This window comes from Neomonachus schauinslandi, chromosome 2, assembly GCF_002201575.2.
Source record: "Neomonachus schauinslandi chromosome 2, ASM220157v2, whole genome shotgun sequence".
NCBI classification, from domain to species: domain Eukaryota; kingdom Metazoa; phylum Chordata; class Mammalia; order Carnivora; family Phocidae; genus Neomonachus; species Neomonachus schauinslandi.
The window spans coordinates 203475501-203502646 of NC_058404.1; the positions used below are offsets into that span (position 1 = coordinate 203475501).

Here is a 27146-nt window from a genome sequence, read left to right on the forward strand (position 1 = left end):
TAGGGCTGGATGATGAGAGGCAGGCCGTGGACCCCCTCCCTCAAGCCTGGGTCCTTACCAGATGTCCAGAATGAGGAGTGTGGCAACAATGGCGTAGACCCCGTCGCTGAAGGCCTCCACCCGCTCCTTGCTGAGAGGTTCATGCAGGTCAAAAGTGAAGAATTCCACGCTGTGAGCTGGGGGCTCTTGGGGGCCTGTGGACGCGCAGGAGGGAGAAGCTGGCCAGGGGAGGGGACTCTGCAGGGACACCTGGCTGTCATGGGTGCCTGGGCCCTTCCCATGCTCCACAGGCCTTAGGGAGCAGTACCGAGGCCCCACACACCAGCCTGCCCGAGCACCTACCCACAAGCCTGCCCTTGCACCAGGTGGAGGCCTTGCTGACGTAGGGAAGGAAGATGACCGTTGCCATCAGCAGGTACGACTGCGTGAGACACAGGACATGTCAGGAGGCGATGCGGTGCCCAGAATCCCGCCCAGAAGCCATCCGCTCCAAAGGGACGGCAGCGCCAGCAACAGAAGAAAACACATGTGACTTCTACCTCATCAAGCTGAAAAACTTTTGTGCATCAGAGTATTTCCAGAGGAATGAAAAGGCAGCTCACAGAATGTGGGAAAATACCAGCAGGCCGCACAGCTGATGAGGGTCTGGTACCCGGGGCAGGCGGAAAACACCTCCACAGCAAAGACACAACACCCAACCAAGGTGGGCAGACATTTCTCTGAAGAAGATACACAGTGGCCGACCCGCACGGGGAAAGGTGCTGAGCATCACCAAGCATCAGGGAAATGCGGGTCAAAGCCACGGGCAGACCCCACCCCACAGCCCGCAGGACGGCTGCTCTCAAAGGAGCGGAGACCGACAAGCCTCGGCGAGGACGTGGGGCGCAGCCGCCGTGGAAAACACCGTGGAGGGTCCTCAAAACACTAAGCACAGAATGAGCCCACGGCCCAGCCATTCCACGTCTGGGTGTGTTCCCCGGAGAATGGAGAGCAGGGTCTCGATGAGATGCCGGCACCCCCGTGTTCACGGCAGCATCATGCCCAGCAGCTGGGACAGGGAAGCACCCCGGTGTCTGTGGATGGACCAGTGGGTAAGCAAACTGCGGTCCTTCCCATGACCGTCCAACGGGAGGGTGGATTCCTGACTCCTGCTACCACATGAACAAACTCGAAAACATTATGCTGAATGAAAGAAGCCAGACATAAAAACCTCATGTTTTAGGATTCCATTTACACGAATTACCCAGAGAGACAGGAAGTAGATCAGGGGTTTTCCAGGGAGCAGGGTGTGGTGGGGGGTGGAGACTGCTAATGGGGGTGGGGTTTTTGTTGCGGTGATGGGAACATTCCAGAAGTAGGTAGAGTGGTGGCTGCAGAGCCAATGCCTCTGGACTGGACAGGGGGCAGCGGACCCGGTGATACAAAGTTTATGTTGTGCGTCCACCACGTTACTTGAGAAAGGGTGCAGGGCCGGGTCCTGGGGCGGCTCAGCAGATCCCGTCCTGGGCCCTGGCAGCACAAGCCCCCAAGGCCCCACACCACCCAGCCGGCACCCTGCCCTGTCCCATGCCTGCCCAGGCCCATACCCGGCCCTCTGTCCTGCACAGCCAGTACTTCAAGGTCAGCTGATGTGGGGACACAACTGTACGCACGGCACAATCAGGGAGACAGCGGGACACTTCAGACGCGTCACAGATCTCTCCCTAAGCAAGTTTCCGTGCTTCAAGAGACCGCAACGCAAGCATCATTCAACAGACACCCTGAGGGAGGTGCCGCCCAGCTGTGACGCAGGTACACAGGTAGGAGGCGGCCCACCACTGTGGGATGGGGATCGGCAGGAGGGATGCCCCAGCAGACGAGGGATCTGAGCCTGGTGCGGGGCTGGGAACACGACACAAGGGGCATCTAAACGGATGCTGGCAGGTGAGGCCCTGGGCCCTGTGGGCATCGCCATCAGAAGAAGGCAGTCCACAGGGAGGACAGGATGGCCTGGACCAGGCTGGTGAGAAGGGGCTGGACCTGGAAGGTGGATGCGACACAGCGTCTGGCTGAGGGAATGTCTGGAAGGATGGAGGCTGCAATGGGCAGGCCTTGGGGGTCAGGAAGCTCAGACGTGTTGTTTCACAGGCAGTGGTGGGCATGGGGCTCCAGGGGAGGAGGTGGGGGGGCGGAGGCAAGGGGCCAGAGGGAGGAAGGCTCATGGACAGGTGAGTGCGGGGGGGATGGAGAGCTGACTGATCCATCACAGAGCGCCACGGCCTGAGTGACCCCATCCTCTGAGGCCCTGACCTACTGACCACTTGGACCCTCCCCGTCTGGTGGCTCAGGTGTCCCCTCCCCACTGCCTTCATCCCACCAGGGCATGGTCACTGCCCAGCCGCACATGGACCCAGCGCTGTGTCACCTGTTACCCCCAGGACACACTGGACACCGGCCCATGCAGCCCAGGCCCTAGCAGTGGGCACAGACTACCTTGTCCTCCGCTCGGCTCACCCAGGCCACCCAGACCACACACCCCAGCCGTCCCTCCGGTCCTCCATGCAGTGACCCTCGTCATTGCTCAAGCCCCGACTTTGTCCAACCAGTACGTGCTGCTGACCACCCTGGACGCACAGCCAGGAGAGACGGTCCCACTCGAAACCGGGATGTGTACACGTCCTCAGACCATATGCCCCTTACTGCTGACTCCTGTCCAATGCATCCCCCTTCTGGCCCTGCCCTGTCCACTGGGAGCGACCCCGCTAGAGGCCACAGCCAAGGATGCCCTGCCCGACCCCAAGCACCCCCGCAGCATCCTTCCCACCAGCACCCCTGCACCTCAAACATGCTCAAGACTGAGGAGACCAAGCAGTGTCCTGAGGCCTGCCCCTCACCTGACACGCCAGTGTGCACCTTCCCCCGCTCTACCTGCCCGGCCCTGACCTCTGGACGCCTTGGCCGCTCAGCCCCCACCAGGCAGCTCCGTCCTCGAGGGAACGATGCTCACCAGTGGCCCTTGCTAGCCTATCGTTTCAAACTTGGCATCTCCTGAAATGTTTACTAGACATCTAAAACAACATCAACCATTTTTTCACAGTTACGATGCTTTGGGCCTGAAACTTTACTGCGCTTCACGAGAGCTCAGGTCCAGGCAGGAGCCACGCATAAAGCTTCCACAGTCGACTCTGAGACAGTTGCTTGTTTGTATTTCTCTGCATTCCTGGACAATGGAAGCGTTCTAGAACAACGTGCCTATTAAATTAGCTAAGGGCTAAGAGGGCACTAGCCGACCTTGATTTCTGTGATCTGGCTGGCACAGCTCCAAGTTCCAGCATCCCCGCATGGGTGGTGGTGTGCACGGAGCTGTCCGTGCGAAGCATCCTGACCTCTGACCCCAGCTGGGTCCCCCTCCACTTCTCAGTGGGATCTTCTTTCTGGGCTCTCTCTGGGCCGCTCGTACCCTCCGCGTGGGTCTTTAGGACACTTCCCCACCTGCTCACACGGTTTATCACTGTGCTTCCTAAGGCGCCTCTCACCTGTCGTCGTGGCAATGCCCCTGGAACCCCCACCCAGAAGCCATCCAGTGCCGGCTGCCCCGGTGGCCTCATGTAGACCCCTTACTCGCCCAGGGAACAAGCACAGCCCAGACTCTGGGCATCCGAGTCTCTCCCATCTTGTCTTAAAGCTTCTCCCGCTTGGGGAAAACGTGGGTGGTCATGGCCCGCTGGCTGCCCCCATTGGACCCTGTGTCTCTTCATGCGGGCCTGGCTGACTGGGGTGCCCGTTCCCCTGCACAACAGGTCCCGCTGGTGGTGGGGAGGCTCTCCCTCCGGCTGTGCTCCCTGGCACTCTGGGCACCAGGCCACGTGCCGGTGGTCCCCCGAGACCTCTGCACAGCTCTCTCCCCCCAGCCCCACCCTCCCGGGGGCATCAGTGAGACAGTCCCCCCTCCCCACCTCCCTGTTCCCCCCCCACTCACCAAAGGGTAGAAGAACAGGGAGAAGCCGGCGGCCATGAAGCACAGCGCTGGGCCCCTGAGGACAATGCCCAGGATATGCTGCCGGTAGAGGGCCCTGTGGGCGGAGCGCTCTATCTGGGGGTGCAGGAGGTGGGGGAAGTGGAAGGCATACACGACGACCAGCGCCTGTGGGAGAGGAGGCTATAGGCAGAGGCAGGGGCCTCTGGCCAGGGACCCCTGCCCCCACCTCCACGGATGGAAGCCGCACGGGCGAGGCTCGCCACGCCGTGCCCTGGGGGGTGGGCCCCACCTCCACGGATGGAAGCCGCACGGGCGAGGCTCACCACGCCGTGCCCTGGGGGGTGGGCCCCACGTCCACGGACGGAAGCCGCACGGGCGAGGCTCGCCACGCCGTGCCCTGGGGGGTGGGCCCCACGTCCACGGACGGAAGCCGCACGGGCGCGAGGCGCGCCACTCCGTGCCCTGGGGGGTGGGCCCCACGTCCACGGACGGAAGCCCCACGGGCGCGAGGCGCGCCACGCCGTGCCCTGGGGGGTGGACCCCACGTCCACGGACGGAAGCCCCACGGGCGCGAGGCGCGCCACGCCGTGCCCTGGGGGGTGGGCCCCACGTCCACGGACAGAAGCCGCACGGGCGCGAGGTGCGCTCGCCACGCCATGCCCTGGGGGGTGGACAGGGGACAGGAGCCTCTGCCTGTCTGTCTGGGCCGCGTGGGGGGGATCTCCGAGAGGCTTGCCCCACCAGGCACCACAGGGCACTGACCCTCTCCAGGCCAGCACAGGAAGCCCAGGCTCTAAGAACCTCTGCATCTTCTGCCGCAGCCGTGGCAGGGCACCTGGGCGGTCACTCTACAGCATGCCCCGCGAGCACGACTCTCGCTGCACGTGTGGACAACGTGTGCTCAGGAGGACAAGCGTGTGGGGGAGGGGAGGCAGGCTGGGGTGTCCTACCTGCACGGCCCCGATGGCGATCACGCACATACAGAACAAGAAGATGCCCAGAGGCACCTCGGGGAAGGTCACCATTAAGGAAAACTGCAGCCAAGAACACAAGACAAGACAAAACCAGGTTCTGCAGGGCCCCGGAGCTCATGAGCCTCCTGCTCTCAGCCGGGCACACACATCCGGCAGTAGACCCAGAGGGTGGCCCTCCCTACCAGAGCAATTCCACGGAATGCTTTAAGCCTTTAAAGCCGAAATGTCATCAGATTCTTGAAGAATTCTGTGACACACAGCCCTGCCCACCCAGAGCACAGTTCTGTCCGAACTGAGAGTGGGGGCAGGCATGAAGGCATTGCTGGGGAGGAGCCTGGGACGGCAGCAGTGGGATGGGGGCCAGGCAGGAGCCGCGAGTGTTGGTGAGCATGGACGGGATGCCCCTCGTTGGGCCCGTAAGAGGTCAAGCTGGTGTCTCTGCCATTGCAGGCCCCTTTTGGGGAGGCTTTCCCTTCCTTCAACCAGCCTGGGAACCCTAGGTATGCCCCACCCTCAAAGCAGCCGTGAATGTAACTCTGTGCTTGGGCCCTGGACCACCCAGTTGGTCTGAGAGTTTCTGAGGAAGCATCCGGGGTCTCGAGTCCTCTTGCCCAGGGGAGGGCAGGCTGGCCCCGGGGAGGAAACTGCAGGTACTTACGGTGAATGGTAGGAAGGTGATGGTCATCATGCAGGCCTAGAAAGGAGGAGGAAGGGAAGGAGGGGAAGGCAGGCGGGTGGCTCCAGGCCCTGCTGCCCAGGGTGACCTCTGGCAGTGCCCCACCCAGAGGCATGTCACTGTCTACCTCCTAGACCCCAAGGAAGCTCATACCCTTGCTGCCCAACAAGGAGGGGAGGGGGCTCATCTTGTCAGGGGCGCCCCCGGGGGAGGACGTGGGAGGAGCCCAGGAGCGGGTGGTGGGTTCCAGGCTCCGTACACCAGAGGTGCCAGAAAGGCCGAGCCCCTGCTTGCCCTCTTCAGAGGATGGGCCTACAAACATACTCGTTTCTCAAGAAACGGAAGGACGACTTACCAGGTTGAGCAAGGCAAGCGTGTCGTCTATTTTCCCAACAACCTGGAACAGTCTAAACCGTGTAAGAGAATCAGGAAGACGTGCTGTCAATAAAGAGGCTCTAAGAGCATCATACACATGCTCCAGCATTTGCTGACGAAAATGTCAATAAAAGATGTCATTTTGGCGGAAGAGGGAGGGGCAGGGCCAGAGGGAGAGAGAGAATCTTAAGCAGGCTATAGGCCCAGTGTGGAGCCCGACACGGGGCTCGAGCTCACGACCCTGAGATCATGATCAGGCCAAAATCAACAGCCTGATGCTTAACAGACTGAGCCACCCACGTACCTCAAATATGTCATTTTTAACCAAATTTAAAATTCTACCTAGCACAAACTTTGGAGGACACTGAAAAAACAAACAGGATACCCTAAGTCCCTAGAAACTGCACTGCTCACATTTTCACGGACTCTTGTAACTTGGAGTGCATGGTTTCCAACAGAGCCGGGGTGGGTATGCAGAAGCCATGGAGGGAGCTGAGGAGGGAGGACGTGCCCTCGGGAGGCGCCTCAAGTTCTCCGGGAGACTGGAAACCTGAGAAGGAGGAGTTCAAACCTCCAGGGAACTTGTTCTTCAGGTCTCACGTCCAAAGACCACTTTTAAAAAAGGAAGTCCTGGGGGCGCCTGGGTGGCTCAGTCGTTAAGCATCTGCCTTCGGCTCAGCGCACGGTCCCAGGGTGCTGGGATTGAGTCCCGCGTCGGGCTCCCTGCTCTGTGGGGAATGTGCTTTTCCCTCTGCCTGCCATTCCCTCTACTTGTACCCTCTTCTCTGACAAATAAATAAATAAAATCTTAAAAAAAAAAAAAAAAGAAACAAGTCCTTCCAGGGATGCCATTCACTAAACCTGCTGAAACACCCCACAGAACAGAGAGATGGTTCGATATGGAGGCAGGAAGGAGTGACAGAAAACTAAACACAGGGCCAGGGACCACGCGCAACTGAGGAACTCGCCCAGCTCCTCCTTGGAGACCCTGCAGGGCTCTGACCCTCTGAGGACAAGACCTTCCCTGGGCAGGGCTCAGTGGGCCTCAGTCCCCCCTTCCTGGGGGGGTCTGCATCCAGCCAGGGGCCAAAAGGGGCCCGAGGGGGCCAATACTCAGGGCTGCATCCCCTCGGGATGGCAGCCCCACTGGTGACCCACAGAGCCTGGGGGGACGCACACAGCCGTGGGGGCCCCGGGCGGATCTGTGTTGCTCTGGGCACTGCGGCCCCCAAGGGTGGCCATCGATGACCCAGCACACACGCGAGGCTCTGTGTGGCCCTGTGCATGCTGCCGGAGCGACAGGAGCTCAGCCACATCGGCGGCCTGCACGGCCACCAGCAGGACCAGACAGAGGGTGGTTGTAGCTTCCCACTCTCCATGGACAATCGAGGTGGAAGGGAAAAGCCCTTCCCTAAGCCCTTATGAAGGGCCGCCTGTCCCCACCAGAAACGGTCATCTTGCTGAAAACAAGTTTGTAACGTAAAATGTTAAGATACTGTCAACGCGAGCGCCTGCGTCTGAGGGGCTCCAAGTCTCCCTGTTCACCCGGCACCCCCAACCAGAAGTGTTTCCTCTGCAAGGGCAGACCGGTAACGGAGGGCGTCCGTGCCCACATCCACCCCAACGCTCCTCCTGAGAGCCCTCCTGTCCCACCTGGGGGCCAGGGGTCCCCTGCAGCCCCTCCCGAAAAGAAGGCTCTGGCTTGGGAGTGTGCATCGTGCAGCCTCTTCCTCCTCGCCAGAGTCCTGGGACCGGGCAGAGGGAGCGTGCGTGCACGGCGCAGCGCCACAGGGAAGCACAAGGCAGTCCGCTTGCAGTCCTGCGCTTGCCCTGCCCCGTGCCAGGTCGAGGCCCAGCGCGTGTGCCCGTGGGAGCGGGAGACGCTGTGTCATGTGGAGGCGAGCAAGCGGAGGCCTGCAGCCACAGGGCACACACACCGAGGGAGCCACAAAGACGTGGATCTCAGTCTGGAGAAAGCCCTCAGCCTGGCTCCGTACCTTGTGTGTGCTGCCCAGGCCACAGTCACGATGAGAAAGGTCATCAGATAAACAGCAATCCTGGTTGCTAGAAGTTTCTGTATACTTCTGTCAAACTGGCAGAACAGAAGAGCGTCAGCATCAGACTTCACTCTGCGGCAGCCAGAGGGCGGCCCCATGCAGGGCCTGTGAAGGGTCCTTGGATTGGCCTCTACCCCAGCCCCTCCCTGCTGAGAAGAGGCTCCTCTTCGGGGTAGCCTCCCAGCCCCCTACCCCTTGCTCCACACCACCCATGCCCCACATCCCACAGGTGCCTATTTGGGGATCTCGTGTGGAGCTTCCGCTGGAATGACGGCTCTTGAGGCAGAGACTCTTTGTCCAGAGCAGGGAGCCAACCGAGCTGCCCGGTATCCCAATCTGACGTAGCTATGAAGCCTGGGGAGGTCGTGGAGGCACCTCCCCCAGGTGGGAAGTGACTTGCAGGCATGATGGGGAAAATGGAAATGAGCTGGACACAAAGCTTGGACTTCATCAGCAAAAACTCAAAGTGGAAAACTGATTGCTTTGCCCTTTTCTCTGGTTCTTTACCCGCAACTGGGTGTCTCACCCAACATCCCAGTACTTCACTGAGGACTCAGAGTTTCTGAATTGCTAGGTTTTCTGGACCTTGACTAGTCTTTCCCTTCAAGTTGGGAGGAGTGCCTGCTAGCTGACACCTTCCAGCACTGTCCTCTCTGTGGGCGTCCCCAGACCACTGCACAACTTTCTGGCTCAGAGCTTCTCCATGAACCAGCTCACACACGCAGAGATTTCACAACGACAAGTACTGCTCTCCAAAAAGATGACTCAACTGCAGAGAAGTGAGGTTTACTGCATACACCTTCCCGTGCCACCTGACATCTCCTGTTACACATCTGCACCCCAATCTCTTTTTTTTTTTAAAGATTTTATTTTTATTTAGAGAGCGAGCATATGCGGGATGGGAAGGGCAGAGGGAGAGAATCTCTAGTAGACTCCCCCACTGGGCACAGAGCCCGACGTGGGGCTTGATCTCACCATCCATGAGTCAGGACCTGAGCCGAAACCAAGAGTCAGACGTCCAACCGACCAAGCCCCCAGGAGCTCCTCATCCACACCCCATTCTGAAATTGGTAGCACTGAGGTCTCTGACCTGGCCCAGGCCCAGGCCCTCCCCAGAGAAGGCTCTGGAGCAGGCACAGCTAGGTGAGCACCAGGGCCCCAGCGGGTAGCAGGCTGCCTTTGAAGAGGGCAGCTAGGGAGCAGAGTGGCACCAGGCCCTCCACCCGGCCGCCGCTGCTACCGGGCTAGACCTGCATTTCTACTGAATTCTCTTCAAAACCCTACCAGAGGCACCAGTCACTCTTCCAGAGATGAAAAAGACAAAGTCTAAGCAGCTCTTGTGATTCCCAGCTGCATCCAGGCTAAGCGTGCTAGTTGGGCCTGGAGCCCAGACGGCAGCTGGCAGGCCCAGCAGCCCCAGCACCTCCCACTCTCACTCCTCCGTGCCCCAGCCACACCCCTGTTCACACTGAGGGGCTGAGCGAGGCATGCTCACACAGGCATGCCCGGGGACTTTCAAGAGTCTTCTGAAATCGTGTCCAGCTTTTGAGGTGCTGTGTGTCACTACTTAACTTATGAAACAGAAATATTCTAATACAAATGGAAACTCTGCTTTAGAAACTGTTTCCCACTCACTTCTATGATAAAACCCATGTGCCCCTGTGCACTGAGGAGGCCCCCAGCCCAGTAGTAACCATCTACCGTGACGGACACTCTGGGGGAGCCAGGAACAGGTTTCCAGGCCCACAAACAGATGGGCTGCTGCACTTTCTATTCTCAACCCACCCTCAAGGCTCACTTTGAGGGCACTGACCCTATTTGCAGGCCAGGATTGGGGCCGACCAGGGTGGCTGAGGGAGCAGAAGACGACCTCGCCCCAGCCCTCCCAGCCAGGCACATCTTGGGTGGAGCCTAGAATTGGGCTTATGGACTGAGTCTCCTGCACCCTCACCCTCACCCTGGATGCTGCAGACTGTGGTCCCCAAGTACCTGTTCTGGGGAGATCTCCGTGTGGGTCACAGGCAGGATCTATGAGAGCAAAGACACAAAAAGAACCAAGGGATATTTCTTGGGCTGTGCACAGACCACTCCTTGGATGCCATGGTGCCAGGGACTTGGGCCAGTGCTGGACTGCTCCCCCCACCCATCCAGCTGCCTGAGTGGCCGGGAGACCCCAGGACACTGCTGAGACAGGGCAGGGTCTATACTGGGCCAAGCTCTACCAGAAGACTGTCTTGAGAGGGGGTGGCCAGGGGTCCTGATGTGAGAGGGGCTCTGGGTGGGGCCCCACACGGACCATCACAGTGGCAATGATGGACAGGAGTGCATCACTGAAGCTGAGCATGCGGTGTGAGTGCTGGATCCCGTCAGCAGCGTCCTCATCCTTCGTGCCCGTGGGGGAGTCTCCCTGTATACTGAGGGCCGGTTCTGGGCTCTGGGGCTCGGACATGGTGGGGCCTGGGAAGAAGCACAGGTCTGAGCAGGCCAGAGTGCTGCTGGGGCCTACCCCTGCTGCCTTCTGCCGCGACACAGGGTGGGTTGGTGCCTGAGAGCGGGATGCCCTTCCCGACGGGGGCTTAGTGGTGGCTGGAAGGACCCACTCTGCCACCGGTCCTCTCCCAGGAGGCCCCTGTATTTCCAGCCTGCAGGAGGAGCACCACTTCACTGCTGAGCACTGTCCTCTAGGAGCCATGCTCAGTGCCTGCCTCCCCTCTAGAAACGGGAGAAACGAGAGGAAGCACAGACACATGGTAGGCACTCTCCACGCTGTGTCCCCAGCCTGAAACCGCTGAGCCCAACACCAGACCACTGCACTGTTAGACACTTTCATCCTAAATGTGGGCTGTTCTTGCTTCCAAGTACTAGCTAGGCCCGACCGTGCTTGGCTTCCGAGATCAGACGAGACTGGGCGTGTTCAGGGTGGTATGGCTGTGGCCTAATGTGGGATGTTCTATAGGACCAAGTCCCAGAGGCTTGGACTAAAACAGAGTGCCAGCCCCCCGCAAGGACAAGACAAAACGAAAAAGAGCCCCACCTCCAGAAACAGATAAAGGAGGCTTACTGGCAATTTCTGGACAAGAAAAACAAATTGAGAACAAACATGTAAGATATTCAGCTTCATCAGCAACTAGGGAAATGCAAGTGAAAACAATGAGGTACCACTAAGGTCTACAAAAGCCTGTCAAGAGTGATGAGGTCGCGGGAATGTAAATGACGCTACACTCATATGAAGACAAAAATAATAAAGTGTGGTGTGCGCACCCCTTGTACAAGGTGGGAACTCCATTTCTGGGTGTCGCCTCAGGCGTGTGGACAAGGGAACAGAGACGCACAGGATATGCACTGGTGTAGTTTATTTTAATAAATGTCAAAAACGCTCTATTATTAAACACTAAATGAGTTGTTAAAAAGTGCTAAGAACTGAATGTGTCCCCCAAACTCCTCCGTGGAAGCCCTAACCCCCCGCGGGATGGCATCAGGAGGGGGGACCCCAGCCAGGGGTGAGGTGAGGGATCCCCCAGATGGGATCCGTGTCCTCACAGAAGAGGAGGAGAGGGGAGAGGTCGCTGGCCTCCTGGTGAGGACACCGCGAGAAGGTGGCCGTCTGCAGGCCGCCACCTCGATCTCAGACTTCAGCCTCCAGAACCGTGAGAAACAACAGTCTGCCGTTGAAGGCCCGATCCGCGGGGTTTTGTGATGGCGGCCGAGCGACGGAGACAGGAAGTGAAGATAAATGAAATAGATCTAGGCATGTATCAAACTCAGAAACACAATGTTGAGAGAAATAAATCATGTTGCAAAAACAATACATGTACTATTGTACCATTTATATAAATGTTTGGAACACAGCGTGATTATACAAACATGCACAGTAAGAACAGGGGAGCAAGGCACTCACCAATTTCACGACAGCACTGCCATGACCTTGGCAAGGAGGGGTGGGAGCTGGGGTGGGAATGGGGCTTTAGCTTTCTGATGTATCTAGAATTTATTTCTCACTTTGTTCACTTTCTAAAGCTTACATAAAGATCACCCCTTCTGGTGCACAGGTCTGTAAATATTTGACAAATGCACACAGGTGTGTAACCATGACCACAGTCACAATGCAGTTCTGTCCCCGAGCACGCCCTCTGTGGTCAAGCCTTCCTCCACCCCAAATCCTGGCCACCATTCATCTTTTCTGTTACCATCAGTTTGCCCTTTCCAGACTGTCCCATAAATGGACTCGTACCCCATGGAACCTTCTGAGTCTGGCTTCTTTCACTCAGCATGGTGCGCCTGAGATTCACCCACATTTTGGGAGTATCGATGATATATTTTTTTACTGCTATGTAGTTAATTCTACTGTATGGATGGACCCCTTTGTTCATCCATTCACTAGGTGGAAAACGTGGGTTGTTTCTAGTTTTGGGTGATTATAAATAAAGCCACTATAACTACTTGCACACAAGTATTTGTGTAAACATGTTTTTATTTCTCTTGGGTAAATACCTCAGAATGCGTCTGCCGGTAAATGCATGCTTCACTTTTTAAGAAACTGCCCAAGCACTCATCCAAGGAGCTGTGCCATCGTGTACTCCTACTGGCAGCGCGTGGAAATTGCAATTGCTCCTCATCCTCCCCAGCACTTAGTTTGGTAGGATTTTTTAAAAAGTTAGCTTTTAATTTTAGCTATGCTAATAGATGTGTAGTGTATCTTGTGTGGCATTTCCCTACTGAATAATCAGGTATTTTCATGTGCCTTTTATCTGTGTACCTTTTGTGGCAAAGTGTCTGTTAGAATCTTTTGTTTATTTTGGGGGGAGTTATTTGTGTTGTTGAGTTTTGAGAGTTCTTTATATATTCTGGTTAAAAGTCCTTTGTTAGGTACGTAATTTGCAAATATTTGCTCGCAATCTGTGAATTGTCTTTCATTCTCTTACCACTGTAGGAGCACAGAAGTTTTAAATTTTGATGCAGTCTAGCTCAACTTTTCTTTCTTTTAAAGATCTTATTTATTTGTTTGTCAGAGAGAGAAAGAGCACAAGCAGGGGGAGCAGCAGAGGGAGAAGCAGGCTTCCCGCCGAGCAGGGAGCCCGAAGCGGGGCTCGATCCCAGGCCCCTGACATCATGACCTGAGCTGAAGGCAGACGCTTCACTGACTGAGCCACCCAGGCGCCCCTGACTTTTCTTTCATGGATCATTCTTTCGGTGTCATATCTAACAATGCTTTGCTTAACTCAAGATGATAAAGATTTCCTGTTTTTTTCTAGAAGTTCTAAAGTTTTAGGTTTTACTTTCAGTGTATGATAGACTTTTATGTATTTTATAATTTTTATAAATAATTTAATACTATTATATAATTTTTAATATAATGTGCAAGGTATATTTGAGCTTCCCTTTTTTGCAGATGATGTCTGATTATTCCAATACCACTTGTTGAAAAGACTATCCTTTCTCCGCTGAACAGCCTTTGCACTTTGGTCAAGTTAATGGCCGTATCTGTGTAGGCCTATCTTGGGAGCGTCTCTTCTGTCCAGTTGATTTTTATGTACCTGTCCCTTTGCCAATATCAGTCTTGACTACAGCTTCACAGTAAGTCTTGGTATCGGATGGAGCGAGTCCTCCAACTTTGTTCTTCTTCAAAATTGTTCTGAGTATTCTAGTTCTTTTGCCTTTCCCTCACATGCTTCTGCTTACAGAGGCCCCTTTCCAGTTTCTCTAGGCAGAAAGACAGGGGTTTCTCTTAGAGTTTTTGCTGTATGTGCAGCAATTCTCACAGCACAGCCCCACAGTGGATAGCTGGCCCATGGTCAAAGGTCAAATGGGAAAAAGATGTTAAAAAGTGGAAAACTCACACGTACATGGTCACTGCTCCAAGTTTCGAATACCCTTCCCAACCTATCAGCTTTGTACTGTTTTTAATATTTTCTCATTTTTACCTGTCATCAGCAGGAGAGAAAGCCTGTAGGCGGCTTACTCCATCATGGCCAGCACTGAACTCTAACACTTTACTTCTCAAAAGAGAGGGGGAGAGAGAGGAGAGAGTAGAAGGCGGGGTGAGCAAGGAGGGTGAAAAAATTCATGCCAAAAAAATAAGACAAAAAGTTACATGTGATTTTTAGGCACTGACTAAATTAGGAAACATATATCTGTTATATTGTTTTTTAGATTTTTTTATGTTTATATTTTCTCAAATAGTGTTTTTAAATAATCAGTAAATACTGAATATAGACACAAAAATCCTCAACAAAATGTTAACAGATGGAATCCAGCAATGTATAAAAGAACTATATACCATGACCAAGTGGGATTTATTCCAAGAATGCAAGGTTGGTTTAAAATATAAAATCAGTGACTATAATACACCACATCAAAGGAACAAAAGACAAAAATGACACAATCCTCTCAACAGATGCAGAAAAAGCATCTGACAAAATCCAGTACCTCTTCATGATAAAAACAGTCAACAAATTAGGAATGGAAGTCAACTCTGTCAATCGGATAGATGGCATCTACAAAAACCTCACAGCTAACATCATACTCAATGTTCACCCCACGCCTGCCCCAGATCAGGGACAACACTATTCAACACTATACTGTCAAGGTTCTAGTCAAGGCACTTAGGCAAGAAAATGAAATATAAGGCATATATACTGGAAAGGAAGAAGCAAAACTACCTCTATTTGCAGGGGATGTGATTTTACACAAAGACAATCCTAAGGAATCCACACAAGAAAACTATTACATCTAATAAATGAGGTTCAGTAAGGTTGCAGGAAACAAGATCAATATATAAAAATCAACTGCATTTGTATACACTAGCAAAAACCAATCTGAGAAAACACTTATGAAAACAATTACATTTATAATAGCATCAAAAATAGTAACAAATTAGCAAAGGAAGTGCAAAACATTGTTGAAAGAGATTAAAGAAGACTTAAGTAAATGGAAAGATATCCATGGACTGGAAGACTTAATATTGTTAAAATGGCAATACTTCCCAAATTGATGTACAGACTGAATGCAATCCCTACCAAAATTCCAACTGCCTTCTAATCAGAATTAACAAGCTGACCCTAAAATTCACATGGAAATTTAAGGAACCTTTGACTATTTATGGAATACCCAAAACAATCTTGAAAAAGAAGAATAAAGTTGGACGACTCTCACTTCTCCATTTTAAAACTTACTACAAAGCTATGGTAATCAAGACAGTGCAGCATAGGATATATAGATCAATAGAGGAGAACCGAGAGTTCAGAAATAAACCACTACTTTTATGGTCAACTAGCTTTTGATAAGGCTGCCAAAACCACTCGATGGGGAAAGAACAGTCTTTTCCACAAATGGTGCTGAGACAACTGGATATCCACATGTAAAAGAATGAATTTGGATCCTACCTCATACCATATGCAAAAATTAATTAAAAATGGATCAAAGACCTAAATGTAAGAGCTAAAACACTGGGAGAAAATCTTCATGGCCTTGCATTTGGCAAAGGACTCTTAAATATGACATCAAAAGCACAAACAACAACAAAAATAGAAATTGGAGTTCATTAAAATTTGAATTTTCTCCCTCAAAGGACACTATTAAGAAATTGAAAAGATGATCACAGAATGGGAGAAAATATTTGCATATATCTGAGAAAAGTTTAGTATCCGAAATATATAAAGAACCCTTATAGTTCAACAGTAAAAAAACAACACAATTCAAAAAATAGGCAAAGGATGTGAATATACATTTCTTCAAAGAAAATACATTATCAGCCAACAAGCACATAAAAAGATGGACAATATCATTAGGTTACATTAGAGAAAAGTAAATCAAAGTCAAGAGATAATCATCCTCCAGGATGGCTATAATAAAAATAATGAAAAATAACAAGTGTTGGGAGGATGTGGAGAAATTGGAACCCTTGCACACTTTTGGTAGGAATATAAAATGGTGCAGCTGCTATGGAAAACAGTATGGTTCCTCCAAAAATTAACAGAGAATTACAAAAGGATCCAGTAATTCCACTTCTAAGTATATATTCAAAAGAATTAAAAGCAGAGACTTGAAGATACATTTGTATGTACACCAGTGTTCATAGCAATATTATTTGCAATGACCAAAAGGCGGAAGCAACCCAAGTGTCTATCTATGGATGAATACCTAAACAAAATGTGGTATATACATACATACAACATAATATTGTTCAGCCTTAAAAATGAAGTTCTCACATGTGTTACAATATGGACGAATCTTGAGGACATTATGCTAGCTAAGTGAAATAAGCCAGTCACAAAAGCATGAGTACTGTATGATCCCACTTATGCAAGGTCTCTAGAGTAGTCAGATTCACAAAGCAGAACGGTGACTGCCAGGGGCTGGGTGGGGCAGGAGGAAGAGTGTTTAACAGGAATAGAGCTTCCGTTTGGCAAGATGAAGAGCTCTATGAATGGACAGTGGTGATGGCTGCACAGAAGTGTGAATGTACTTAACGTCACTGAACTGCACATTTAAAAATGGTTAAGATGGTAAATTTTATTAAGTGTATTTTACCAGGGTTAAAAAACCAAAAACCAGTGCCCAGCATACACGGTCAAAACATGTTAGTTACATGTTACTTTCATCATATATGTTTTTAAGACTCATGGTAATAAAAAAATACAAGACTGAATAATGAAATAAAGAATACAAGACAAAGTAGAGGAACATGGAGTTGAGGGATCATTTTTTTTGTTTAAAGAGACTAAAGAATTTCAAAATCCCGATGGGAATAAGGAAAAGCTGGAATTTCACATAAAAGAGGGGAGGTAACTGAGAGCCGATGACCCCGTAGGGCATTATGCACTGTGCTGGGCATTAGAGGTAAACACGAACAGGGTAAGCTTACCTGACACACATTAGGGCGCTGTGGGGGAACTGAGTCTGGGAAAGCTCTAAGAATGGGGTATGCCAGAGCTGAGTCTGGAAATATTTATGACAAAATGACAAGAGTAAGTGACACCTGTCAAGCAATAACCATGTGCCAAGCACTGTTCCAAGTACTTCATCTGTAATATCTCTTCTAATCCTCAAACAACGCTGTGAGAAACAGACAAAAAGGAATCGGCTGTGTGTGTGCCTGTAACACGGACAGCTTGGTGTGCAGCAGAGTGCAAGGGGTTTGGTAAGGCTAGAGCACAAGGCTCAAACTAGGAGATGCACCTAAAGTAAGCGGGGACTAAATCAAAGAAGGTTGTGTGCCTGCCTGTTCAGGAGTTTGTAAATTATCGTGAAGATTATGCAGAGATGATGCACTTTTCTTTATATATCCTCTATATATGTGTGTTCTGTGTAGATACACACACACACACACACATAAGTAAAACATATATTTTGGATACAAGTCCATCATGTGATGTGTAAATACTTTCTCTATTCTGGGCTGTCTTTTCATTCTCTTGACAGTATATTCACACATACGTATTTGCATATATTTATATATATGTATTTTAAATTCATAGGCTATTTTAAAATAAATTTATGTATTTTTAGTAGCCCCCCACACCCAATGTGGGGCTTGAACTCACAACCCTGAGATCAAGAATCGCAGGCTCTACCGACTGAGCCACCCAGGCACCCCTCATGGGTTATTTTTTTGAGCAGTTTTAGGTTTGCAGAGAAATTGAGCAGAAAGTAGACTTACCATATATATCTTTTCCCCACTCCCTCTCCAGTTTCCCTTTTTTTTTTTTTAAAGATTTTATTTATTTATTTGACAGAGACACAGCAAGAGAGGGAACACAAGCAGGGGGAGTAGGAGAGGGAGAAGCAGGTTTCCCGCGGAGCAGGGAGCCCGATGCGGGGCTCGATCCCAGGACCCTGGGATCACGACCTGAGCCGAAGGCGGACGCCCAACCTACTGAGCCACCCAGGCGCCCCTCCAGTTTCCCGTTATTAACATCACATTAGTGTGATACAGTTGGTGCAACTGATGAGACGTATTGATACATCACTAACTAAAAGTCCATAGTTCACATTAGGGTTCTATAGGTTTTGACAAATATATGACTTGTATCCACCATTACACTATCATCCAGAAGTTTAACTGCCTTAAAAATCCTATGCTCCCCCTTTTTATCCCTCCCTCCCCCAGAAACCCCTGGCAACCATTCATCTTTTGACTGTCTCCACATTTTCTCCTTTTCCAGAATGTCATGTAATTGGAATCATTCAGTCTGTGGCCTTTTTTGACTGACATCTTTCGCTTAGCAATATGCATTTAAGGCTGTTCCATGTCTTTCCATGGCTTGACAGCTCATTTCTTTTTACTGAATAATAATCCATTTTATAGATATACCACAGTTTATCTGTTCACCTATTGAGTATCTTCAACAATGTATTTTGAAGTTTTTGATTTTGATTAAATCCAGGTTAACTGTTGCTTTTATCTATTATTTTTTTATTTTTATTTTTTTTTAATATTTTATTTATTTATTTGACAGAGAGAGACACAGCCAGAGAGGGAACACAGGGGGAGTGGGAGAGAGAGAAGCAGGCTTCCCGCACAGCAGGGAGCCCAATGCGGGGCTCGATCCCAGGACCCTGAGATCATGACCTGAGCTGAAGGCAGACACTTAACGACTGAGCCACCCAGGCGCCCCAACTGTTTCTTTAGGTTTGCAGAGAAATTGAGCAGAAAGTAGACTTACCATATATATCTTTTCCCCACTCCCTCTCCAGTTTCCCTTTTTTTTTTTTTTTTTTTTAAAGATTTTATTTATTTATTTGACAGAGACACAGCAAGAGAGGGAACACAAGCAGGGGGAGTGGGAGAGGGAGAAGCAGGCTTCCCGCGGAGCAGGGAGCCCAATGCGGGGCTTTTTATTATTCTTTTATTGATGTGCTTTAGTGTCATACCAAAATATCTCACTTTTTAAAAATAAGTTTTATGGTTTCAGGTCTCACATTTAGATTTATGCTTTAATTTTTGTATATAATGCAAGATACGGATTTTAAACATATGGATAACCAATTTTTCCAGCAACATTTTTTGAAAAGACTATCTTTTCAATTACTTTTATTCCTTTGTCAAAAATCAACTGACCTTAGGGCGCCTGGGTGGCTCAGTCGTTAAGCGTCTGCCTTCGGCTCAGGTCATGATCCTAGAGTCCCGGGATCGAGTCCCGCATCGGGCTCCCTGCTCGGCAGGGAGTCTGCTTCTCCCTCTGACCCTCCTCCCTCTCATGCTCTCTCTCATTCTCTCTGTCTCAAATAAATAAATAAAATCTTTAAAAAAAAAAAAATCAACTGACCTTATATGTACTTGCAAGCCAATTTCTGACTATTCTGATGCACTGATTTACTTATGTACCTTAAATCAGCACCATACTACTTTGATTACCGCGGCTTTATAATGAGCCCTGAAGTTAGGCAATGTAAGTCATATAACTTGTCCTTGTTCAAACTTGGGAGTATTCTACCTCCTCTGCAGTTCCAGATTAATTTTAGAATCAGTGTGTCAATTTTTACAAAAAGTCTGCTGGGGTTTTGCCAGGAATTGCACTGAATCTATAGATCAATTTGAGAAGAATCACTCTGACCAAATCTCCCAATTTATGAATATGGTGTATTCTTTCCATTTATTAAGGTCTTTAATTTCTCCCAGCCATGTTTTTTAGTTTCCAGTATATAAATCTTGCACATCTTTTTTCAAATTTATCCCAAGCATTTAATATTTTTTGATGCTGTTGTAAATGGCATTTCCCCCTCATTTCAACTTCCACTATCTTGCTGGTTATCTAGAAATAATGGCACTTATTTTTTGCATATTGATCTTGTACCCTGCAATTCTGCTAAATTCACTTACTAGTCCTAGTAGCTCTTTCTGTAGATCCCATTTGTTTTTTATACATAGAGCCGTGAGTGTCAACTGAAGGTGCTAATGTCCCTCGAGGGACATTTGGCAAGGTCTGGAGACAATTCTGGTTGGGGCAAGTGACATGTCTTAATGATATCTAGGGGACAGAGGTAAGGGTGCTGCTAAATGTGCAACAACGTACTAGACAATGCCACCCCTTCACTTCAACAAGGAATTATCTGGCCCCAAATGTCAACGGTACCAAGACTGGGAAAGTAATATAAACAATTAGGTCATCTTCATAAACACTTTTACCTGTTACTTTCAACCTGGAAGCTTTTTTTTTCCTTGCCTCATTATACTGGCGAGAATTTCTTACACAATGATGAACACAACTGGTAAGACCTGACAACTTTGGCTTGTTACTGATCCCGTCTTTTATTATTCTCTATGTCAGTATAGGCTTTTCATAAACGCCCTTAGTATTTTCTTTCAGAGGGAGAGAGAGAGAAAATGCACATGCACATGGAGGGGAGGGGCAAAGGGAGAGGGAGAGAAGCTCAAGCAGGCTCCATGCTCAGTGCAGACCCAGATGTGGCCCAACCTCATGACCCTGAGATCATGACCTGAACTGAAATCAAGAGTCAGATGCTCAACCGAGCCACCCAGGAGCACCATAAATGCCCTTAATACGCTGGCCAAGTTTCATTTCATTCCTAGTTTGCTGGCAGGTTTTTTTTTTTTAAATTAGGAATAGATGTTGGGTTTTATCATGTTTTTTTCTGTCTAGTAAGATGATCCATTTGGTTTTCTTTTTCACTCTGTTAATAGTGTAAATTACATTGATCAGTCTTCAAATGCTAAGCTAACTTTGCATTCCTGGGACAAACCTCACTTGGTCATGTTATACTATGCTTTGCAGTATTGGATTCAACTTGCTAAAAAATGTTTTAAAAGAATTTTTGTATCTATGTCCACAAGAGATATTAATCTTTTTCTTTTCTTGTAATGTCTTTGTCAAATTTCAGTGTCAGAATAATGCTGTCTTTTTAGAATGGGCTGGGCTGGTTAATACGTCCTTCCTTCAATTTTAAGTTTATGCAGAATTAGTAATATTTCTAGTTTTTAACTGTAAATTCAATGCTTTAATAGATATAAGGCTATTCAAGTTATCTACTTTTTTCTTGAGTGAGTGAGCCATGGTAGTGTCTTCCAAGGAATTTGTTCCTTTAGTCTAAGCTGCTGAATTTGTTGGCATAAAGGTGTTCATGTTCTCTGATTATCCCTTTAGCACTGACATCATTACTCTTATTCATGATATTGTTAATTTGTCTTTTTTTTTTTTTTCTGGTTCAATACGGCCAGGGATTTCTCTATTTTATTGATCTTCTCAAAGAATCAGCTTTTGTTGTCACTGATTTTCTCTGTTTTTGTTTTCTATTTCATTGGTTCCCACTCTGACACTTACTATTTCCCTTTCTGTACTCACTTTGGGTTTCATTTGCTCTTGTTTTGTTTCTTAAGATGAATGGCTGAAATTACTGGTTTGAGATCTTCTAGTATAGTTTTGGCTACATTCCACAAATTTTAAAATGTCACGTTTATTTTCTCACCTCAAAATTCTAATTTTCCTTCTGATTTCTCCTTTGACCCATGGGTAATTTAGAAGTGAGTCATTCAGTTTCCAAATATTTAGATTTTCCAGATATCTGTTACTGATTTTCTAACTTAATCGCATCGAGGTCAGAGAACATATTTGTTTCATAGCCCAGAATATGATCCATCTTGGTAAATGTTCTTTACACACTTGAAAATGTGTATTTTGCTGGTATTGTGTAAAGTGTTCCATAAATGTCCATTAGATCAAGCTGGTTGATGGTATCATTCAACTATATTCTTGGTGATTTTCTCAGTACTTGTTCTATCGTATATTGTGAAAGGGGTACTGAAATCTCCAACTACAATCTACAGCACCAACTTACAATTGGGTTTTGATTAAAAAAAAAATTGGTTTTGCTTCATGTATTTTAAAGCTTTATTATTAGGTGCAAAACTGTTTAGAATTGTTACAACTTTTTGATGAATGTACTGCTTCATCCTTACGAAATGACCCTCTTAATTTCTGGCTGTATTCTTTGCTGTGAAATCTACAGAGGCTTGCAGATGAAGACCATAAATTCAGTTTTAAACATGTATACACAACATGAGATATCTAACAGCAAAGGTCTAAGAGTTCAGGAGAGAAGTGTGGAGATACAGACTGAGTGAACATGGTCCGTGTGGTGCCAGGATATGAAGGTGCTCCATAAATCCTTATGAAATAAAAAGTCTGAGTAAACTCTGGTCTCCAAAGTAATTACACCATTTAAAACTCTACCTGATCCTAGGTCATATGAGGATAAATTCCAAATTCAAAGGAATCCTGAAACTCTACCATGCTTTCTAGTGAGTTATGCACTAGGTTTTCCACAACAGCTATTTCATATCTTTTCCACATTGCTTAAACCTTCGCTTTCTTACCTCCCTTCTTGTTTTCAGCAGATGTTTTGTTTCCCTCATTCATGGTGAAAACAGAAGCCATCAGAGAATTCCTTCGCTTTCGTTCCAATAAACGCATAAGATTACCTGCAGCTGCAAGCCATCTTCCCTCCCTCCCTCCGCTATGAAAAGTGTGTGCCTTATGCCCAAAGTGAGTATTACTCTCCTTATGCTCTGGATGTCATTCCCCTCTCTTCCAGGGGACTTTATTCGTCACTCCTCCCTCTTCTGTACAGGCAAACCTTCTCGCCCCACTAGCTCCCTCCCATCAGCTTCAAGCTGCTCAAAAATTCCCATCCTAAAGCACCTCAACCGCACACCATCTTCCAGCTCCCACACTTCCTTCTCCACAGCCAAACCTCGAGTCACCTCCAACTCTCCACTTCTTTATTCTTCTTCCACCCCACCACTCCAATGGAACCATTCTTGAAAGATCACAGGATAATCTCACTGTTGCTAAACCCAAGGTACATCTTTTCTTTCTTTTTCTACGTCACTCTTAAACAGCTTTTTGCCCCCGAAACCTCTTTCCTCGGCTCTGGGACACACTGCTCCCTCGGTTTCCTCCCTGTGTCCCTGGCTGCTCCTTCTCCACTCGCTGGTCTACTCTCTGAATGTTCTAGCATCCTTCTGCCTAACTCTGTTTTCCGCTCTCTTCAGCTCCTAAGACGGTCAACCGCCATCGACGTGCTGAGGACATCAAACACCGGCCTATGGCTCGGCCTCTTCCCCGAGCCCTTAGGGGCACCAGACGAATGCGCTGCTGGGGAACGCCGTGACTTGGGGGGAATTCTAGCGGAAACGCTTGTTGACGATGGCCAGTAATGACACTGCTGAGCATGTTTTCTTCTCCCCGAAAAAGGCAGCGGGCGGGGTAAGGAGACCGTGCCTTCTTCTCCGAGCTACTCATAAAAAGCCCGTTACAAACAAGCACGGTACAAACGAAGCTGCTGTCACTATAAGGAAAACAACACACGTTTGTCCCGAAAGAGGCTCTCAGTAACTTGAGATTCCAGAGGACTACGACGCTGGCTGGGACTTTCAGATCCGTTTTTCAGTCTGAGAAAGAATACAGAGGGGGCTGCCTACACGAACCGGCAGATGACATCAAGGCGCCGAGCGGGCCGGTGAACGGGTCTCACCCGAAGGGGCAGCTGTAGGTGACCGGTGACACGCGATCCGGGGTCCAGGGCTGCCAGCTCCGACTTTTCTACGGAAGCTGGAAACCCGGGTTTTTTAAAGTTTTTCAGGCTTTTGGTAGCAACCAACTCATTTTCTCACAACAAACCCTTAAACCCGGCCCCCCACCAAACCGAACCAGCTGGGCGCGTGCCCGGTGCTACCGACCTTACTCAACAAGTCGCGGGGAACGTCGCTGGCTGGGCGGCCAAACTGCGCGTTTCTCAAGAGCTGCGGTCCAGCGAGCCGCTCGCGGCCGCGGGCTGACGCCACCGTAGGCCCGAGCACCCTGAAAAGCAGCCTCCGCAGACACGGCCGCCTGGGGAACGGCTACACGCCGGGCCCGGAGCCACGCCACCCGCCCGCGCGTCCGCGTCCGGGCCCGCCAGGCGCCCGGAGCGCGGCGGCCGGAAGCTCGTCACGAGGCGGGCGGCGCCGCGCAGGCGCGATCCGCGACCAGGCCTCTACGCACGCGCACGCGCACCTGCCCGGCACGGCGTTTTTCGGGCCTACGTCACGGCGTCGGGGCGGAAGATGGTGCGGCTCGGGGCCGGCGGTTGCTGAGCGGACCCGGACGCAGCTGGACCCGAGCTCCCCGCTCCGGCGCCCGCTGCGGGGTCGCAGCCATGTCGCTGCTGCAGTCTGCGTTGGACTTCCTGGCAGGCCCGGGCTCTTTGGGCGGCGCTGCCGGCCGCGACCAGACGGACTTCGTGGGGCAGACGGTGGAGCTGGGCGAGCTGCGGCTGCGGGTGCGGCGAGTCCTGGCCGAGGGTGAGGCCCAGGCCGGGGGCGCGGGGCCGGGCGCGGGGCCGGCCGGGAGGGGGCGGGGCGGGGTGGCCCCGGCGCGGTGGGGGATGGGGGAGGGTCGCCGCGACGTGGAGCGGGTGAGGCCGACCCGGCGTGACTGCGGAGGGTGAGTGAGGCGGGGTCGGGGGCTGGGCCCTTCCTTGCCGGAGGCGTGGCAGTTGTGGAGGTGTGGGGCCGACCTGCGGCCGGAGGAGAGGCCGTGGCAGTGGGGGAGAAGGTGGTGGGCAGGTGAGGGGCCACGGTGGGGCCGGAAGGAAGGGGGCCCAGGAGGCTGGGCAGGGCGCTGGGTGGGTAGGAGTCAGGGCCCTTGCCTCGCATCTAGGGCCGTTGTGGGGGTGCTGGGACGGCACTGCATTTCTGGACGTCGGGCTGACTTTTGGGGTGCTTGTGCCCCTTGGTGAAGGTGGTGGTTCTCCCTGGATGTTGGGATAGACGCTGCTGTGACCCTTAGCCCAGCTTCCTCCTCTCGCCACCTATTTGCCTTGCGCTGATCTCTGTTTGTGAGTCCACCTGGGTTAGGGCATGCCAACAGTCGTGACCTGTCCAGAGCCTTGCAGGTTGGACGCGTCAGTCGTGGAGGAATTTCCGGGTCATTCTTTAGTCGTCTTTGTTTCTGCACGCTATCTCCAGCTTCCTGATGTCCGTTCTCTTCCTCACACAGAGTCTGTTGCCAACGTCGGCGTGATCCCATTCTCTCCTCTGGATTTTCCTTGCGTTTTGTCGGTGGCGCCCGCAGGGGTATGTCACACTTTGCTAGCTGGGATGCTTACTGGCTGAGCGTAGTTGGCTCTGGGGCTGGTGCTGGAGCAGAACGGGATTCCCCTGGGTTAGCGTGGGGCGAGGGAGTGGTGCAAGCTGGAACCACAGACCTGTCTGGGGTAGCTCTCAGGACTGCAGGCTCAGCCCGTCCCGCGGCCCGACCCACTGCCACGCGTGCTCAGTCTGAGTCGGGAAACTAGCGGACCCTTCCGCAGTCCGTGTTCCTAAAGGCCTGAGGGGACGTTCTGGCTGAAGCATGACCGCACGCTTTTTCTCCACTTGGGTAAAAAACAGATTTTGGGTGTGACTTTCTTACAGAGGTGGGGGCCAGAACCTCCATTAACATTGAAAGAATGAGAGTTCCCTCAGATCGGTTCCTTTATTCCAAAAATACCAGGCAGTTATCTTGGTTTTTTAAGAGATTCATAGTGGACAGTAGGTGGTTTTTGCCTTCTGGAGTTTAAAATTAGACAGACACTCCAGTGAGGGAAAGACAGCGCAGTATTGGGGGAGCCTTGGGGCAGGTCAGGCAGTGGCGAGGGTTCCAACAGGCCAAACTGAGGTGAGAGGGTTGAGAGTGCGCCCCTACCAGGGCAGGGGCGGGACCAGGCAGGAGGAGGGGTAATCAGAAATGGGAGGTGGGTCCTCTGGAGCAGGAAGCTTACTGGTCACTTAACACACAGGATAAAGAACAAGGAAATGGGAAGGAGCCAATATGGTTGTGCAAAGGAACCCACTCCCTTTGCTATCTGGACAAGTCAGGATATAAAAATACCCCGCACAGTCTTGGTCTTTAGAAAAGTAACAGCGCCTTGTAGCCTTTAAAGCTTGAGAAGCCTCTTCCTGAACTTAAATGGTAAGAAAGCCATATGAAGTCTTTCAGGGAAAACAGCAACCCTGGAACCTAGGCTGTGGGAGTTCATGCTGTCTTGTTGTAAACGTGGGGAAGGTTCCAGACCCTAAACCGTTGGGTAGAGATGTTGACAACTTCACAATTCTCCAGGCTTCGGAAAGATAGCAGACATCCTGTATATCCTATGATATTCCTACAAGAGTGGGGAAGGTCTTTAATAATCGGATAAATCATATATCCATGATTAGATGAGTGAGTATCCTCACTGTGGGGTAATGAAGTCTTTAAATAGCCCCACCTCAGTTCATGTCAGGTGTTGCCCCAGATGAATTTAGGATAGATCAGATTTTGCTGTCAGATGGTTTAGGGAAAAAGACATTATTTTCATAGCTTTTTGGAATTCGCATCTGGAGCATGAAATGGGTTGTGGGGCAGAACTGTGGAGCCAGATGGCTTCCTAATCTTTTGACAATTGGTTTTAGGTTTTCATTAAAAAAAAAAACCCCAGTGTCAGAGATGCTGGGCCCAAGCAGATTCTAGAATACATTCTTTATGATCTCTTGTTTTGGATTTTGCACGTTCTTGCTTGCTTCCTACTGTCCAGAGAGGTAACAGAGGTGATCGCTCTGCCGAGACGGGTTTTGCCCCGAAGGTGAGTCCACCTCTCCAGTGACTGTTTGACTTTGGCTGCACTGCCAGCGATGTGGACGGGGTGGTGTGTGGGCAGCTCTTCAGAAAAAGAAACAAGTCCGCAGAACTGTCCCGTAATGTATGTGTAACTAGTCGTGTGTGTTTGCTGGAACACCCTGTGCCGTGTGTGGTATCAGTGGCCTTTGATGAACGTGGGTCCCTTGTGTTCTGTTTGGGGTCAGTGCTGGCCCGAGAAGCTGCGAGGGCACACGCCACACCCCGGCTGTTGTCCTAGCCCTCCACCCCTCTGCTTCCTGGTCCCTGCTTTTAGAGGGCTTCTCCCCTGTGTGCAGTGTCAGGATTGGTGAGGGCACAGGGGCCGTTTGATCGGCTGGCAGTCGCAGGGTTGTGTGATAGGACTCTCGGCGGGAGGGTTCAGAAACCACTGGGGTTGGTGTGACGGAAGGAGAGGATCGTAGGTTGAATCAGGACATCCTCTACAGGGATACACAGTGTAGCACATTTTAA

The 27146-nt window shown here is 50.6% G+C and overlaps 2 protein-coding genes across 10 annotated transcripts in view; one reads left to right on the forward strand and one right to left on the reverse strand.

The window, feature by feature from the left end:
* TMEM175 (transmembrane protein 175) overlaps positions 1–23973 on the reverse strand; it is a 26765-nt gene extending 2792 nt beyond the window's left edge. For 3 of the 4 annotated variants that reach the window (XM_044913053.1, XM_044913055.1, XM_044913054.1), the window contains exons 1-9: positions 10337–10813; positions 10030–10068; positions 7981–8075; positions 5964–6015; positions 5591–5626; positions 4909–4992; positions 3959–4123; positions 343–421; positions 59–194 (exon numbers count right to left, since the gene is read on the reverse strand). In XM_044913053.1, coding sequence (XP_044768988.1) covers positions 59–194; positions 343–421; positions 3959–4123; positions 4909–4992; positions 5591–5626; positions 5964–6015; positions 7981–8075; positions 10030–10068; positions 10337–10789 — 1139 coding nt within the window. In that variant the 5' untranslated portion in view covers positions 10790–10813. Of the gene's footprint in view, positions 1–58; positions 195–342; positions 422–3958; positions 4124–4908; positions 4993–5590; positions 5627–5963; positions 6016–7980; positions 8076–10029; positions 10069–10336; positions 10814–23737 lie in introns of those variants that run through there. The other variant, XM_021677737.2, reaches the window with a different exon arrangement.
* Positions 23974–24102: 129 nt separating this feature from the next.
* The window catches only part of GAK (cyclin G associated kinase), a 364833-nt gene continuing 361789 nt past the window's right edge, over positions 24103–27146 (forward strand). For all 6 annotated transcript variants that reach the window (XM_044913056.1, XM_044913057.1, XM_044913058.1 and 3 more), the window contains exon 1: positions 24103–24340. In XM_044913056.1, coding sequence (XP_044768991.1) covers positions 24196–24340 — 145 coding nt within the window. In that variant the 5' untranslated portion in view covers positions 24103–24195. The remainder of the gene's footprint in view (positions 24341–27146) is intronic.